At 52.6% G+C, this 17,354-nt stretch overlaps 1 protein-coding gene across 4 annotated transcripts; it reads right to left on the reverse strand.

The window, feature by feature from the left end:
- Positions 1 to 738: 738 nt before the first annotated feature.
- EIF2D (eukaryotic translation initiation factor 2D) lies at positions 739 to 17,053 on the reverse strand. Of its 4 annotated transcripts, XM_040985568.1 has the most exons (15): positions 16,879 to 17,053; positions 15,643 to 15,833; positions 14,670 to 14,753; positions 13,895 to 13,985; positions 11,032 to 11,139; positions 9,104 to 9,345; positions 8,649 to 8,766; positions 7,102 to 7,147; positions 6,723 to 6,826; positions 6,455 to 6,604; positions 6,057 to 6,146; positions 5,304 to 5,399; positions 3,976 to 4,096; positions 1,590 to 1,764; positions 739 to 934 (listed from the first exon to the last, which is right to left on the reverse strand). In XM_040985568.1, exons 1-15 carry the CDS (start codon positions 16,932 to 16,934, stop codon positions 864 to 866), a joined length of 1,743 nt encoding a protein of 580 aa, XP_040841502.1. In that variant the 5' UTR covers positions 16,935 to 17,053; the 3' UTR covers positions 739 to 863. The 4 variants fall into 4 exon arrangements, with proteins under 4 accessions (XP_040841502.1, XP_040841503.1, XP_040841501.1 ...); XM_040985567.1 differs by lacking the exon at positions 739 to 934 and having other exon boundaries at positions 1,396 to 1,764; positions 6,723 to 6,808; XM_040985565.1 differs by lacking the exon at positions 739 to 934 and having other exon boundaries at positions 1,397 to 1,764.
- Between the last annotated feature and the right edge of the window lie 301 nt (positions 17,054 to 17,354).

Genomic DNA, 17,354 nt, shown 5'->3' on the forward strand with positions numbered 1-17,354 from the left:
CAGGCTGTGGTCACAGCAGCGATCTCCATGGCCCAGGCACGGGGCACAGTGACAGTTCTGAACCATTCTGACACCACAGAAAGCCTTGGGGAGTGGGACAGAGGATCAACCCTCTCTTGGAGAATGATCATAAAAAATCTCAAGCTCCATTTCAGGGAGTTCCGGGTCCCCTGAAGATTACCTACAGTCCCCGGTTCAGAAGCTGGGACCGAAGATGGCACGCACTGGACAGGCCCCTCCCCTGCAGCCGAGCCACAGCCCGGGAGTCACACCCTGTCTCGTTCGGTGGCACTGGGCCAAGTTGCTAAGAATCACTGTCATGTAGAACTCTGTCCCCAAGCGCTTTTATTGTCCCTTCTTTCTGTCTCGCAGAAGTCTGGGACAGCTTAGGGCCCATTCTTTCTTCTGTTGTCGTTGAGATGACAATGTGGGGCTCTGCTGTCTGCTAGGCTGACGCGTTAGAGACGGGAAGGGACAGGCTGGAGGTTGGAGGTTCATCAGGGAACAGCAGGCTGTGGAGCGCTGGGTGGAGGGAAGGGCTTCACACACAGGAAGGTGTCAGCCTTACAGTGGGCTGCCTTGTGTGGGAAACAGGGATGGGGGTGGTGGGGGTGGGCAGACCACCGCAGGAATGGAAAAAAGGACATACACATACACAGAGTGCATCCTGTCCCTTTCAAATACTTTTCATTAAGCTAGTCCCATTTCATTTAAGTGGGAGAAACAAGAGAAATCAGATTTAGATCAGAATAAAAATTTATTTCAGTAAACAATTATATTTCTGATTTGTAAAAGTTGAAAATGCTCATAGAAATGACCAGCCCCGAGTTGGAAGCCACTGGACCCACCACATGGAACAGGCGTCACTTTCTCTTGCCGGCCTTGGGGGCCTTCTCCAGGCCCTGGATGTGCTTTCGAGGGAGGTGGTACTCTTCTGCAATCCGAACAGCAGAAACCCCTGAGTGTGGCGCGAGCTGGCTCCCTGACAGCCCTGCCACCCCACCCCATCCTATGCCAGTGCTCCTGGCCCTGACCTCGACCCCATGCTGCTCGCCCTTCTCAGCCTGAGAGGGGCGGCTCATTCCTCCCATACAAGGGCCCTCCTGTGACCTGCTCCACCGCACCCAGCTCCCCATGGCTGAGGCTGGAGTGTCCACACGCAGAGCTGGTGCGTGCTACTTCCTCAAGAGCATGTGTGTGTGCAGGGGAGTATACACAGATGCTCCCTGACGTGCAGTTTACAGACTGATAAACCCATTACCAGTCGAGACTGCACCGAAGCCACCTAATTCTCCATGTGTGTTTAGCAACCAGCACATGGTCAAGCGTCACTACTGCTCCCTACAACCTCGGGTTGCTACCACCACTGTCTGACATCATGAGGGCTGACCCCCTTCTTGTCAGTCCAGGGAAAGAGCACAGTTTAAACTGTGAAGCACACTTGCTAACAAATATCACTTTTCAATCACGAAGCTGGAAGCTCCTGAATTAAGCCATCCTAAGCCAGGGGGCGTCTGTATGGGTGTCAAGATGATGAGACCTAGCTGAGTCAGCAGGGAGACGTCCTCCAAGCAGGAGGGGATACTCACCGAGCAACAGCCGGCCCAGGTGGTGAACCTGGTTGCCCTGGATCTGCACCTGCAGACTGTCCTTGGCACCAGGGGCAGGAGTGATGGTGGTGCTTGCCTGGCAGCGCTGCTGGAGGGTGGAAGCCACAGAGTAAGGGTCCAGCCCATAGGCCTCCAAGTTCCGGACCACGGTCACCTGAGGGACAGCAGGGACAGATACTGAAGCTGGGTACTGCCCAGCCAGAAGGCCACCTGGAGCCCCATTGGCCCCCTCACCGGTGCTCTCATGGGTCACCACCCCCATAACTATGACTTCTTTGTATCCAAATAACTTACTTTGGTGTTTCTCAATTGATTCTCTCTACTCTATCCAATGGATGTGTTTTATATTTAGTAGGGTAGAGTCACTATCCTATATATAATAGCCTAAAGCATGAACAAAGGAACCGCATAATGACCCCAAACACTAGTCCCGTTTAAACAACCTTGACTAACCTATGTCCCCATTCACCCCCCAATCTCAGATTCCTTTAATGCAAAAGCAAATCCTCCCCGACAATGGATCAGTTTGTCCACTGTAAGCATTTCAAAATATAGCTCCAAAAGATAAAGGCATTTCTTCCATAAAAACGAAAAAATCAGCACAACTACAAGTACATGAGCAATAATCCCTAATATCAAACATCCGATCAATAACACAGGTGAAGCCAGCTTTTCCATAGAACTTTGAGATTAAAACAAAAACCACAGTGCATGTCTCTGATGCAGTGATTAAGTCACTGTTCATGACACCCTCGTCTTAGAGTACTGGGGCTCTGATCCTAGCTCCACTTACATCGGCTTCCTGCTAATGTGTGGCGGCAGGTGGTGGCCCAAGGACTTGGCTCCCTGCCACCTGGGTGCCTCAGACTGAGTGCTGGGCTCCTGGTTCGAGCCTGGTCCAGCCCTGGCTGTGCAGGCATGTGCGGATCGAACCAACAGAAGGAAGATCTCTGAATGTCTTTCTCTCTCTGCCTTCCAAATAAAACTAAAATTTAAAAATTAAAGAAATGTTGCTGGGCCTGGTGGCATGGCCTAGCGGCTAAAGTCCTCGCCTTGAGCGCGCCAGGATCCCACAGAGGCGCCGGAACAGCGAGGTGCTGCTCACGTTCCGGCTGTTCCACTTCCTATCCCACTCTTTGCTTGTGGCCTGGGAAAGCAGCAGAGGGTGGCCCGATCAAGTCCTTGGGACACCTGGCTCCTGGCTTCATACCAGCTCAGCTCTGGCCATTGCAGTCAACTGGGGAGTGAACCAGCAGATCGAAGACCTCTATGTCTCCTTCTCTCTCTGTAAAATCTGCCTTTCAAAGGAAAATAAATCTTAAAAAAATAATATTCTCTACAACTTGACCTTGGCAGCTTAGTCCAGCTCCTGACATGACACATGTACCCCCAACCACATCTTCTCCCTGCTGGTGATGCCTAATCTTTAAGACCTCTAGGAAATAAATCACTATTTTATGAACTACCAATTTCAATTCTGGACAATTTTTACTATTAACTATTAATCATTAATCATTACTGTTATCAAATGTCTGTCTGGCACATTAGAAGGTAGAGGCCAGAGCCAGTGTGGACACGGTTGCCATGGTGGCTCCCATCACTGACCGTTGCGTGTGCCATGTATTATTCTAAGTGCCCCACCCACACATCCTCCTTCTTTTGATCCTTGCTATGTCTTCCCATGATCGGGACCACCCATAAGGAAACTCAGGGGAGGAGCAGTCTGCCCTGGGTCAAAGAGCTGCCTGTGAGCCCAGGCCGGGTTCCAGAACTTGTGCACACAAACTCCTAGAAAGTTCTCTATTCTGAACCAAGTCTGGCTGGCTGGACTTTCCTCCCAATAACCTATTTCTGTCTTCTAGGGCAGGCCAAGTAAACACACTGCTTTTCCAGGGGATAACCCTGCACACAGCTGAGGACACAGGTCAACTGTTTCCGATGACTCTGTGTTGCCAAGCTAACCATGCTTGGCTTCTCCAGCCACATTTTTGTACAAGTGATTTTCAGAACAGAATGTAGCAGAGCTGAAAGTCTGTGAAGGAGTACTATGAGAAATAAGTAAAAATAAAATCTTGTCTACGTTTGGGACCAGGTCCTTGCAAATTTCCTAGCACAAAATCCAAGAGGGCACCGAGCAGGGAGGGCCAGCGCCATCTGTCTTACACCGGGCTTGGCCCAGCACAAGTAGGGCACTTCTGAGTCATCTTGGAGGGGTTTGGAGCCAATCTGAGAGCCTCCAGTCACTTAGGGAGAGTGGGACTTAGCAGCGACCACATTGTTAACTTGTCACTCATCACCATCCTTAAACATTGTGTCTAACTTCTTAGAAACCTGCTGTGGATCACACATCGTGACTTTAAGTTACCTTTTTATTAGAGGCCCTCTGTGCTAGGGTGATGTCAATGGGGCTGATTTTCCCCTTCTTCACGATGGGCTCTTGTCCAGGAAAGGTCACTTGATAGGCAGGCTGCAGTTTCTCCAAACATCTGGAACGGGCGGGTTTAGGGTTGTGAGGTGACTAAGCTAACGGCCAGCAGGCGGCTGGGCCTACACCGCCCCTGCAGGCGGGGTCCACGGGCTGCCAAGTAACTCAGCATCGGGCCAGGCCTGTGTGTCTCTCGGAGCCGTTACAGTGTGGCCTGTGGCAAGAGGCATTCTCAGGGAAGGGGCGGCTGTGACTGTCCATGGGCCTGGCCTTCTGAAAATGTGCTCTGTCCTCCCATGCTCCTTACGGGCTGACTGCCCCCAAGTGCTGCCACACACTCCGCAAAGGGACAGGGCACATCTTTTACAGAACACCTCTCACACAGGGATTTCTACCTGTGCCTAACCAGATGTTCTCTTCCTGGCATATACTACAGGACTGACAAACTTTCTCAGTAAAGATCCAAATGGTAAATATCTTAGATTCTGTGGACCACGTGGTCAGTGTTGCTGCTTCTCCATCTTGACATTACTCTAGCACAAAAGTAGTATACCATCAACATACAAATGGGAATAGCTGTAGTGTAATAAAACTTTATTTACAGGAACAGGTGGTAGGTCCGATTTAGCCAATGGGCAATAGTCAGCTGTGTTGTGGACAAAAAGTCTTTCCTGGGCCCGGCATGGTAGCCTAGTAGCTCAGGTCCTTGCCTTTTATGAACTGGGATCCCATATGGGCACCAGTTCTAATCCCGGCAGCCCTGCTTCCCATCCAGCTCCCTGCTTGTGGCCTGGGAAAGCAGTCAAGGATGGCCCAAAGCCTTGGGACCCTGCACCTGTGTGCAGGTGACCTGGAAGAGGCTTCTGGCTATGGATGGGCTCAGCTCTGGCTGTTGCAGCCACTTGGGGAGTGAATCATTGGACAGAAGATCTTCCTCTCTATATAGCTGACTTTCCAATAAAACTAAGTCTTTCCTTTGGTGACTTTAGAATAATTCTTCCCAGTCTTTTTCTGCTTCTATATCTGCTTGCAGTTTTTATTTTCAGTAATATTCATTTTCTTTCTTCCTCTCAAGTTCTACTATATGGTATTTGCTCAAATGGTTCAAGTCACCCTGCCATCATTACTCAAGCCTGTGCTTATACAGACTGCTATTGTATGAATAGACACAAAAGCCAGAAACTGGAAAAGTGACAGTTTTGCAGCTCCATGTGACAGAGACGAAGGGCTGGGTGGGGTCGTGGAGAGGCACAGTCAGCTCTGCTCACCTGCTCACCAGGCCGTCCCACGGCAGCTTCAGGATGCTGTGCCGCTCGTTTTTCTCCAGCAGACAGTCACACAGGGTGGGATCCAACTGCACAAGACTAGAGGATGAAGCAAGAAGGAAATCTCAGACTCAGCCACCTCGCGACTCGCCCTGACCTGCCCTCAGCACTCATGCAAGGGCAGCCTCAACCAAGGACCCTGGTCCACCAGGCAATGTACCCTGAGCGTGGGACACTCCAGCCTTCCCCAGGGGGAGAGGCAGGTGGTAGAGGGGAGGACAGATGGGACAACTCCCAGGACCAAGAGGCCTGTCTCCACTCTGAAGCTAACCTGGGGACCGAGGCTCTGACTGAGCTTCACAGGTGCCTGGCTAGGAACAAAGACAGGAAGCGGAGCTCCTTAAAATGTGGGTTAGATTAGGCCTTTTACTCAAGATGTCTTTTTAAAGTAAGAAAAAAAATGAACAGAACTCTGTTCAGTTGGTCCTTTACCAACTAAGTAAATAGCGGAAAGCTCTGATGACTTGGGTAAATTGTGTGTGAGGTCTCCATCCCACCCCTCACTGTGCCCCGTGTACATGGGTATCAGCGGGGGCCTTAGCCAACGCCAAAGTGTGGCAGGTGCCAGGCAGCCTGAGCAGGAACTGCCTGGAAGCCAGCTCTCGGGATGATTTCAGAGATGCCATGGCTGCTACAATCCACCCCAGAGAGTGAAAATTGAACCAGGCAGACGTGGCTCCCTGCCTCCCCACTCACTTTTTGTTGTCTGTGTCAACCAAGTCGTTTCTCTTGGCGTAGTCAATGATGACAGCTCGGACCTCGCTGCCTTCGAGAAGGCTCCCCTTCCTAGAACGGGAGGACCAGAGGGGTCATTCAGTCTGTGCCAGCCTCAAGCCTTGCTCAGCAAGGTGTCTACCTTGGCTCTCGACTGCTTTCTTCCCTTCCCCCTGACTGAGGTTAGGCCTCCTGCATGTCGGCAGCAAAGGGACACATATTCTCTCATTCACCTTGTCCAGGAAACTAGCACAGAGAAGGAGGCTTGAAGCTGGAGCAAAGGGAGATGGGGCAGAGCACATCAGCACATCATTCAGGCTCAGGGGCAGAGGAGGCTGGGACCCCAGCAGGCAGAGCAGGGCTGCCGCCCCCACACTCACTTGTGGCCAGACTCCTGGAAGAGCGGGGTCATGCCAGCTGGGACACAGTAGAGGGGTTTTATGTCCGGAGGTTGATAGGGCTGTTCCCCGCTACCCTCGTGGACAGTCTGAGAGGTCAGGGAGGACTCGGGTATGACGAAAGATGTGATCCTAAAACCCAGTGGAGGGAAAGAAAACACACTTTGCACTAGCGTCCTGGCGGTCCCCGCTCCGGGTCCCAGATGCCCAGGGCCAGCTGAGCCACGGCCAGTGGGCCGCGGGCACTCACCTTGGGTGTTTCCAGTCCACAGCCACCAAGCTCTCCACCCCTTTGCTGAGTTCCTTCACCTGTATGATCTGTTCCTGCTGCATGTGCTGCAGGAACTTGGAAAGCTAAGGAGAGAGGACCAGTGACAGCATCTTCCTAGGCTCCCCAACACAGCACCTCAGCCGGGCCGGACCTAGCAGGCAGCACCTGTGGAGGGATGAGAGGCCAGCCCTCCCCCCATCACCCCAAGACCTGCGCAGCCCCAACCAGCCTGCTGGACGCTAAGCTGGGAGGTTCAAAGGGGAGAGCGAGTGGGACTACCCATCCAGGGCCTCCCCAGGGTCCTGTGTGCCCCACGGGGCTCTTCGTGTAGAATGCAAAGCAGGTGCCTGCTGTTTACCTTCTTGTAACTTGACTTCTTTATGTCCAGCTGGCGTCCCTCTGGGCTGGCAGCAAATGGAGAAAAGGCAAGTTAAGTGAACTGACACTGAGAAGGACAGCCTTTTCCCCTCAGCCTTCCTCCCCACGTCCCCTCCCCACAGAGGTCGCGGTTCCAGAACTCTCTGTCCAGGTGCGGCATCAGCCAGGGCTGTCCAAAAGAACTTCCCAGGATGGCAGCCCACCCACTTCTGTGCTGTCCGCATGGGAGCCACCTGTATGACAACTAAGTACTTGAAATGTGACTCAGGTGGCTGAGGAACTAAATTTCTACCCTTATTTACTTTAAATTCACTTAAATTTAGAATAAAAGAGCTACGATCCTGGCTAGAGCTTTAGATTCCTCTGGAACGGCAGAACTCCACCCCTCAAAGGGACCTTCCCAACGTCAAACCCACAGCCTGGGCCGCCTGGCTTCTGCAGGGTCAGCAAGCGCCACCTTGTGGCCAACCATCACCTATCCACTCTCCACCGCCACGCGGACGCCACAGTGGTGTCCCACAGCTGTGTGTGCCCTGGCCTGATCCCGGGCCCCTCCACAACACGTCTGCTGCCTCTTATCCCAGCGACATTAGCTTTGGAGGGAGCTTCCAGATAAGAGCTGTGCCCTCTCTCCTCTCCCCAGAACCTCTCTTTTCTCACAATGTGACATTCAACAGCAGCAAGATGCTTGGATAACCCTCCGGAAGAAAGCACCACTGCGGATGAAGACTTTATACTGCAGAACACCCCAGCACCCCCTACCTCCTCTCCCCAGTCCTGACAACCCAGCAAGGTCACGACAAATTCCTCAGCCTCCCTGGTGTAGGACACCTTGAAGCAGCTCATATGTGACAGGCAGACACTGCGAGCCACTTAAAAAAACAGAGCAAGATTCCCCCCTAAAAAAGAAATCCAGTCTTAGGATAAACTCCATAACTGACACAACAGCATTTATCGAGTGCTTATCAGCTGTCAGAGGCCACCTCCTCTTGCCATCAATCCGGACAGCGCCGCAAGTGGCTCAGAGAAGCCTGGCAGGAGCCCTGCACCCCTCAGACCCCTCAAGCTCCGCCCTCAAAGCCCCTCCCCCTGTGCTGGGTGGGCACACCCCTCCTCCTGGCTTGTGTTTTGGGGGAGGGGAGATGGAGGAGGTTCCCACATCACTTCCTTCTGACACCATCTGACATGGCCTTGTATTTTCCGCAAATGTGAAGGGACTGACCATTCCAGAAGGAGACCCCTGACAAGAGGCCATCCTGGGACTCTTCCAGATCACTCGCTTAATCTTAGACAGCTCAGGAAACCGCCCCCCCTGCCTCCCAGAGGGGCCATGGCAGAGAACACGGGAGTTGAAAGGGGGCAAATCTGAACTTTCCACTTCCTCCACCTCCTCTCACTGGCTGAAACCTAAGTGCATAAAACCCAGTACCTTGCTCACTTACCACCCTTCCACCCTTCCTGGCACCCCCACACACCCCTCGGCCCCGCTGGGTCCCAGCGCCTGGGAACGGGCGGGAGCCACCATACCAGCAGGAGAACATGTGGCTGCCGAGCAGCGTGCTGCTGAGGAGTGGGAGGTCGGCCTTCTGGACGCGGCACTTCAAGGCGTGCAGGAAGCATCGCTGCAGCAGCTCATCCATTTGCTCTGCCAGGCAAAGACCACACAACCTCCTTCGGGAGGGAGGCCGGAGGCCCACGGGGCCCAGCTCCACCCTCACCTCAGCCTCTGGGCTCCCCTTCTGGGGCTCACAGCCTCAGACAAGGGCTCAGCCTGCACATCCCACTGAGCCAGGGGGGATCCAAAGAAACCCTGGAGGGCTCAGGAGCTGGGGCAGACTGGCACCAGGACACAGGGCATACACAGCAAGGACTCCAGGCAACAGGTCCCAGGGTTTCAACACTCCCTTCAGCACCACTCTGGTCCCAAGGGAGGGGGCGCGTCTGTCTCCTAGCCCTGTCCCCCCGCCCCCCCGGAGCTGTACCTTGCAGTGTCCTGCTGTCTGTGGGATCCTGCTCCAGGCCTCCAGCGCTGTTGGCTTCTGGCGCAGACATGTCCCCACACTCGTGAGGCACCTCCCCACTCCCCTCTTCCTCTCCCAGCGCCAGGTGCCTCATGTCTTCCAGCGGCACGGGCTCCTGTGTAGACGCCTTGTCCTCCCTGATACCCGTGGGATCCGGCACCATGGGTGACAGGGAAGGTGGAGCTGATTTGACCCCGGATCGCCTGCAAGAATCTCAGGTCAGAAACCCCAGGCCGCAGCCCAAGCCCTTGCCCAGGCACGGGGTCAGCCAGGGGCTCACAGCAAGCGGTAACCCCTGGCAGGGGCATCTGTGAGGGAACAAGAGAGCAGGGAGCCTGGGCATCGTCAATCCCACTTCCAACCCTGAACCCAGAAGAGTTCTGTGCCTCAGTTTCCTCCCCTCTGACATGGGGAGAATCGTTCTTTCCTCTCCCCAACCCAAATAATGTAAGTATTATCAACAGACATTCTGAGACAGGGAAAGATGAAGGAAAAGCAATTAAGTCCGGGGCTCTAAAGCTCCTCTCCGGACAAGTTAAAAATAACAAAGCCATCTGGAACCAGGAGCAAAACCGAGATGGCAAACGCAGCTGCAGCCCTGGTGTGCTGCTGCAGCCCCAGCAACAACCTGAGGCCCAGAACAGATGGCCAAATACAAACACCTGCACCGCATGCAGCTGCGAAGACAGAGCCCTGCCTGGTGCAGCAAGCACACTGTAACGTCAGTGTAAAGGGCTTTTAGGACCTGGTGCAATGGATCGATTGGTTAATCCTTCCCACACATCCCCTATGGGCACTGGTTGGTGGCCTGGATACTCCACTTCCCATCCAGCTCCCTGCTTATGGCCTGGGAAAGCAGTCTAGGATGACCCAAAACCTTGAGACCCTGTACCCGCATGGGAGACCCGGAAGGAAGCTTCTGGCACCTGGTTTCAGATTGGCTCAGCTCTGGCTGTTGCAATCATTTAGAGAGTAAACCAGCAGATGGAAGATCTTTCTCTCTGTAAGCCCTGCTAGTGTTGTTAACAGCAAACTAAATTCTACCATCAGGTAAATACCATAGTTACATTAAAAAAAGAGAGAGAGAGGGAGAGAGAATGGAGATTGAAGCAGCTACTGAAAAAAAGAAAAAAAATTAGACAACTTGAACTTGATCACTGTTACCCAGAGGGTTAGAAAGCAAGGTGCCAGGAGAATGTAGATCAATAGCCCAGAAACCCTGCTGGACAAGTAAGCTAATGAGCTGCACACCCAGCAAAGTAAGACTTGGTCAACCCTCAGCAAATGAACAGCTCTAAGGCTGGGCCGGAACGTGTAAGGAGGAGTCTGTACCACGCCACCTCAGCCCTCCCTAAAAGGCAAGGGGCATTGCTGTTCACTGCCCTGGTAAAATGATCAAACGACCAGATTAAGAACCAGGACATGGCCCTAAAAGTAACAGCTACATGTTAGTCAGCACATGTTACTTCTATAACGAGGGGGAAACCGGAAGTGGAACCTGAATGAGTGAGCAGATTTTCATCCTGGAGCCCATGGATCTGACCTGCTTGCATTTGGACCCCAAGGCACCTGTTATGAAGCCAGATGATGCCTAAAAAGGGCGTGGCAGAGAAGGCCAGACTGACCAGCAAAACCAACACAAGCCAACGTTACTATGGGGTGGGCAGAGGTGAGCCAGTCTCTTAAGGTTTCTTCCAGGTCTGGGGTGCTATCATCCACCCTGAAAATAAATGTCTAACCTCTTATCTAAATAGGAAGAAAACTCTCCTTTCCTCGGCTGGCAAAGAAGCCAAACTCAAGATGGCGATCTGCCTGAGGACACAGCGGGGACTAAGGCTTTCTGAACCCAGGCCCCTGCTCTCTCCGCCCACCCCACCCCCTGTACTTACCACAGGTGGTCCTGGTAGGTGTGGAGCACAGAGAAACCCCTGCCCTTCAGGCCTGACGTCAGCATGTCAGCTGTGGACATGGCTGCTACTCCGATGGCTACAGGGGCTCTGAGAAGAGGAGGGCCAGAGAGAGGGGTCAGTGGAAGACTCCCACAGAGCATGCATCAGGATCTCCCAAGAGAAGCATGACAGTCCCAGCTCAAAACTTCCACTTGCACTACAAAACTAAACTCGGGTCAGTCTCAACTTCCTTCAAATTCCCCTTCAAATTCCCACTTTCAAAAATTCCTGGAGCAAACCCCACCCTCTGTACAGACCCTGTACTGATATTACCACTGCCTCTGGCTCATTCTTAGTATGAATTAAATGTGGAAGGACAGTTAAAGTCTCTTTTCTTTAAAAACAACAACAACAATTAAAAAAAACCTTTCAATTTACTCTGTGAAAGGCATACAGAGACAGACAAACCAAGAGGGATCTTACAGCCCCTGTTCACCCCCCAGATGCTTGCAACAGCCAGGGCCCAGCCAGCCTAAAGCCAGGAGCCTGGATTTCTATCCAGGTCTCCCTGCCCGAGTGGCAGGAACTCAGGAACTTGAGCTATCGCCTGCTGCCTCCCTCAGTCTACATTAGCAGGAGCTGCTTTCCCAGGGTCAGCAGGGAGCTGGATCAGAAGTGAAGCAGCTAGGACACAAACCGGCACCCAATAGGATATTGGCACTACAGGGTGGAAGACTAGCCTCTGTGCCCCCACTTCTTTTGTAACAAGGCTTGCTCTGGGAAACTATATGTCTGGGTGTTTTCAAGATGTCAGAAATAACCACATTCATAGTGATACAAAAACTCCCAAAGCCCAGAGAAAAACTCTCCATGAACCCAGAGCGACACATGAATTGGCTGCATAGTGCCTTGAGGAAGGTGACCAGAGTGGACAATGAGGAACTGTACATGACTGCTCCAGTAGCTTGCATCCAGTGGACGTAGTCCCTAAGGCCTAAACTTCAACTTTTTCACTAAATTTCGTGGCTCCACTTACTGGGTCTACTAGTCAGTCACCATAGAAAGGTAAAGCCTTTCAGGCCTTTCTGAAAAAGGTGACTATTAATAAACTGAAAGGTGGGCCTCTGGTGCGGTGGTCAGCACCCACATCCCATAGCATAGCGTCTGGATCCGCAGTCCTGGTCTTGCTTGGGACTCCAGGTATCTGCTAACACACACCCTGGGAGGCAGCAGGTGATGGACTGGAAGTGGTCCTTGCCCTCTCGGTGGGAGGCCTGGATTGAGTTCTGGGTTCCTGGCTTCAGCCTCACTCAGCCCTGGCTATGGCAGGCATTTGACGGACTAGAAGATGAAAGATCTTTCTCTGCTGTCGATTTGAAAAAGCAACAGAAATCCTGAAAATAGTGATAATATTCACTTATCACTCAGTAGGGCAACACAAATGAAAACGACCCATACTCAGTGCTGGCCACAATGTAGGGAAGTAGGTTCCAAATGTGCTGTGAGTAGGAGCAAAAGCAAATACAGCCTTTTGGTGAACAAACAGCAAACAGGCATCATCTTCAAGTTAACAGTGCTGCTTTTCCACATCTACTCTACAGCGGCATCGAGGAGACTGTCATAGAGACGCATGGGGGCCATGTGTCTAAACACCCAACGGGGAGGACTCCCTCCAACACTCCGCAGCTGTGTGTGCTGACCAGGAAAACGTCCACACCACACCAGATGGAGAAGCAATCCACTGGTGCCAATGTTGTGGCACAGCTGGTTAAGCCGCTGCCTGTGAAGCCAGCATCCCATAGGAGTGCCGGTTCAAGCCCCTGTTGCTGCACTTCCGATGCAGCTCCCTGCTCACGTAGCTGGGTAAGCAGCAGGAGATTCCCCAAGTACCTGGGCCCCTAGAGATGCAGGTGGAGTTTCAGGTTCCAGGCCTCAGCCCGGTGTAGGCCTAGCCCTTGTAGTCATCAGGGTGGTGGAGTAGTAGGTGGAATATCTCTCAGTCTCTCTGACTCTGCCTTTCACATAAATACACAATCTTTAAATCATATCACTTTAACTGCTTTCATATAGTTGGACTATAGAGAGGCAGCAAGGATTAACAGGAAATGGTAACAGCTACTTCTAGAAGAAAAGGACTGTGGGGTCAGGGAATTTTGGATTTCTCAGAACTGTTCATATAACAACTTTTTGATTTATGTGAAAAAGGAAGCAGTGAGGGGTTGGCTGAACGACTGTAAACATACTGAGAGTCTTTGAATCAGTGAATTTGTTGAGACCAAACTGCATATCAGTCAAAGTACTTAGAAGTTAGGAATGTTGATGTGAAGACTGAGAAAAAGCTGTGAAGATACTGAAAGACAAGCAAAGACCAAAATAAAGACACAGGCAGGAGACAAGGGACGTAACATCTAAAGCAAGAGAGTATCCTGGCTCAGTCCACCGGACAGAAGACACTAGTAGAACAAATGAGAAATTCTAGAAAGCCTGGAACTTAGCTAACGATATCGTACCAGTCCTCATTGCTTACCCGTGACTACACTGCAGGTACAGAAGCGGCTCCATTAGAGAGCTGTGTAAGGAGTCTCAGAATGCTATGCTACCCGGAAATCCTTCCGTAAGCCTAGTTATTTAAAAGTCGGCAAAAAACAAAACAAAATAAAAACCCCAAAACAAACAAAAAACAGAAGAGCCACAGCAGCAAACACCCCCAGCCCAGGCACGCGGGCATCGGCAGACCTGTGGCTGCTCCACAGCAGGTGTGCCCTCTGCTCCATCAGAGGAACTCTTGGCCCAGGTGTTTTGGAAGCTGTCTTTCCCCTCACCTCCCCTTTCACCTAAGCTTTTCCAGGTCAAGGCACAGTACCTGTTCCCCACCAAGGCAATGGCACAGAGGTCGCCCTTCTGTACCTGAGGCAGACCAGCAGGGGGCACCACGAGTCCCGGCAGCATCAGATCTGCAGCAAAAGGAAGCATCATTACTTAGTTTGGCATGCATTGAATTTCATGCTAATTCCTCTCATCCTCTGGACAAACACTTATTAAGGAGCAATTCTGTTATTCACCATGGAAACTGAAGAGGATAATGTATTAGACCGCCCTTTGCAGGCCAGGTGTTTCATGGCAGGTTCCAGCCTGAACTGGTTCCCTGAACTCAGCTTGTTGGTCCTGAGGTACATATAGCCACTCAGAATTCTCTCACATCACTCACATTCTTTGAGCCTTACAACAGGGTCAGGGAGCCTCAGAGAGCCCATGAGAAGTGTGATACACAGACGAGGGGAGGCTATCTTTCAACCAATGGAACCCAGAAACTCTCGAATCGCTGGTGCAATGGCATGATACGTAAAGCCATCCACCTGTAATTCTAGCATCCACATTGGTGCCACTTTGAGCCCTGGCTGCCCCACTTCAAATCATCTTCCTGCTGGTGTGCTTGAGAGCAGCGGAGGATGACCCAGATACTTGGGCCCCTGTACCCCTGTGAGAGGCCTGGAAATGGATCCTGGCTCCCAAGCTGTTTGCAGGGGAGTGGGCCGGTGGATGAAGAGTGCTTACTTTAACTCTGTCTTTCAAATAAATAAATAAACTTGGGGAAAAGAAAAAAACACCTCTCCCTAAGTAGGTCTCAGTTCTCTTACCTGCTCCCCCCGCCAGTTTTTCCAGCACTGGAGGCCATGTTGTGAAGGTCGGCAGGAGATCGGGATGGGACCAGAGCGTGTACACTGTGCAAACAGACCCAGAAAACTCTTCACCGAAAAGTCAATCTGCCAGGGAACTGGCAAAGCCTGACACAATGGCCGCTGCAATTGGAATGCAGAAGAGAAACTCAAAGCCAGAGAGAAGCTTGTGGGGGTGATGCTCAAGAGGTGACACTCTCAAGAAGAACAGAGCTAAGAAACTGAGCAACCCTTGAGTCTGCGAGGGGCCCATTCTCCTCCTGGAACGCAACCAGAGGAAAAGGCCACTGTGGAAGAAAGTGGGGGCAGCAGACAGCTAATAAGGCGCCTAGGTGTGACTTCAGAAATCACTGACGAACAGGGAGCCAGCCTGTTCCTACATATCCAAAGTGTTTAGATCAAGAGGCATCCATGTCTGTCTTCAGCACTGGCACAGGAATCGAGAGGGAGAAGTGGAGGAAGGCACAGCCTAAAGGTAGCAACACTGCAGTCAGAGCCTCAGACCTCCACTGAACCGCATCACCAAGTCCGCTGCCTATGGGCACCATTTGTTCTATCTCAGAAACTACTGTGAGTATCTTATGGAAATCCTACTGTGGAGGTTCTAAGAAACATCCTGAGATGCCCTGAAATCAGCTCAACTCCTGCTTAGTCCCCCCCGAGCTCCCCAGCCATTGTGCCCCCATCCAAGGACTTCCCTCTGTACCCAGCCTGTTTCTGGGTTGGCCTCCCCTCTCCCTCTCTCCTATGGAGCTTTCTGGTCTTGAGAGACCCAAAACTAGGAAGGCCAGGTCCAAAGGTGTCATTGGGGATGCTATGTTTGGAGACAATGTGCTTCTTCGCTGTCTGGGAAGAAGGGGAAGGGAAGACACAGAGCAAGGCAGGTGTTAATACCAGGACTGAAGTACCAGTCCTCTCCATCACACTGCCATACCTGTTGGGTACAGATTCCGCTCCAGTTCAAAGAGGATGGGGTTACCACCACTCATGTACACAGTCACTGCATCTCCTCTGTGGGCATACAGCTTCACAATGTTGATGTCCTCCTTGCCAGGGACCAGCTCAGAGACCTGATCCATACCCAAGGCAGGAAAAGCTGCCGCCACGTCTGCCCGGAGCTTCCTCCTACAGAAAGCACAGGGAGAAAACAGGACTCCCTTTAAAAAGCCTGCCTGGCTCAACACCCTGCTCTCTCTCCCATCTACCTTCCCAAGTTCCTGGTGCAGTTTATGGATGAGAAAACAGAGGCCCAATGGACATCCCAATTAGCCTGGTGCAAGATGCCTTCCTGATTCATGCCTCGTCCTCAAACCCCACTCCTTTCTCACGGCTACAGGGTACACCACAGCACTAAAAACTGACAGCTGGGCTGCACCATGGCTTAGGGTCTGCAGTGCTGGCATCCACATGGGTACAGGTTTGAGTCCCAGCTGTTCCACTTCCTAGCCAGCTCCCTGCTTATGAGCCTGGGAAATCAGTGAAAGATGGCCCAAGAGTTTGGGCCCCTACACCCACATGGGATGGCTCCAGAAGAAGCTCCTGACTCCTGACTTTGGACCAGCCCAGCTCTGGCCCTTGGGGCCATTTGGGGAGTAAACCAGAGGATGGAAGATCTCTCTCTCTCGTAACTATGCCTTTCAAATTAAAACGCATCTAAAAAAGAGGGGAGGAGAGGGAGCAGATAAGTATAGGTCATTGGTTTTCAATGGCAGTACCTGCATGTAGAATGCTGTCTTAACAGTTATAGTTCTCTTAACCCTGTGAGCCCACTCCCTGGCACCTCCCTTCCCATCTGGGTCTCCTGCAGAAAGCAGCCACTTTCTGCCTAATACTTTTAGGTCTTATAACGCCTTCCCTCCACCCAATCTAAGCCCTCCCAAGTAATTTCGGAGCACAGGGTCGCAGTATTTCTTCATCGGTTGCATCTTCTACAACTCTTAAAACAGTCACGGTCATGATTAAATGACATTCTCTTTAAACTAAAGACTAGAGAAAATCCAAAACAGCCTGGCAGAGAGTCCAGGCCCCCTCACCGCGCCCGCGCTCGCCCCCCAGGCTGCTGCCCCTCGGCCTCGACCCAGGGCGGCTGGCCGGCCCGGAGAGAGCAGAGGGGCCAGCAGGGCCCAGGACAGGTGCCTCGTGGGCTCGTCAGGTGCCCTCGCTCCCTCACCTGTCCGACCCCTTGATGGCCGTGTTGGACTTGACCCGAAAGGCCTTGGCAAACATGTCTGCTGGTGTGGCCCGTGCAAGGCAAGGAGAGCCGGCACTGTTAGGAAAGCGAGAGCGCCGAGGGTCCCCGGCCCGCAGCCCTGGGGGCAGCCATGCTGGGCCCGGCCGCAAAAGGGGCCCGGCAGGAAACTCCGGCCGCGCAGATCCGCCGCCCGGCGCCACTGCGCAGGCCGCGGCCGCCCCTAGTGGCGAGGCCGGGAACTGAACGGGGCAGGGCGGAGCGGGGCGGTTCCCGGAGATGTTCCCGCCCCGCCACTGGCCCGGCTCTGCGCCTGCGCTAGCGCTGTGGGGGTCTGCGGGTCTGTCGTGGGCCCTGGGTTGCTCAAGGCGATTCGGCTCATTTCTTTACACTTTGTCTGTGCCGAGTACCGCGTTGAGTAAACGCTTTGCCAGCTCCCTTTCTATTGAGTTTGATTT

The sequence above is a fragment of the Ochotona curzoniae genome, unplaced genomic scaffold, assembly GCF_017591425.1.
Source record: "Ochotona curzoniae isolate NIBS_2020 unplaced genomic scaffold, NIBS_Ocur_1.0 contig_430, whole genome shotgun sequence".
In the NCBI taxonomy this organism is placed as follows: Eukaryota; Metazoa; Chordata; class Mammalia; order Lagomorpha; family Ochotonidae; genus Ochotona; species Ochotona curzoniae.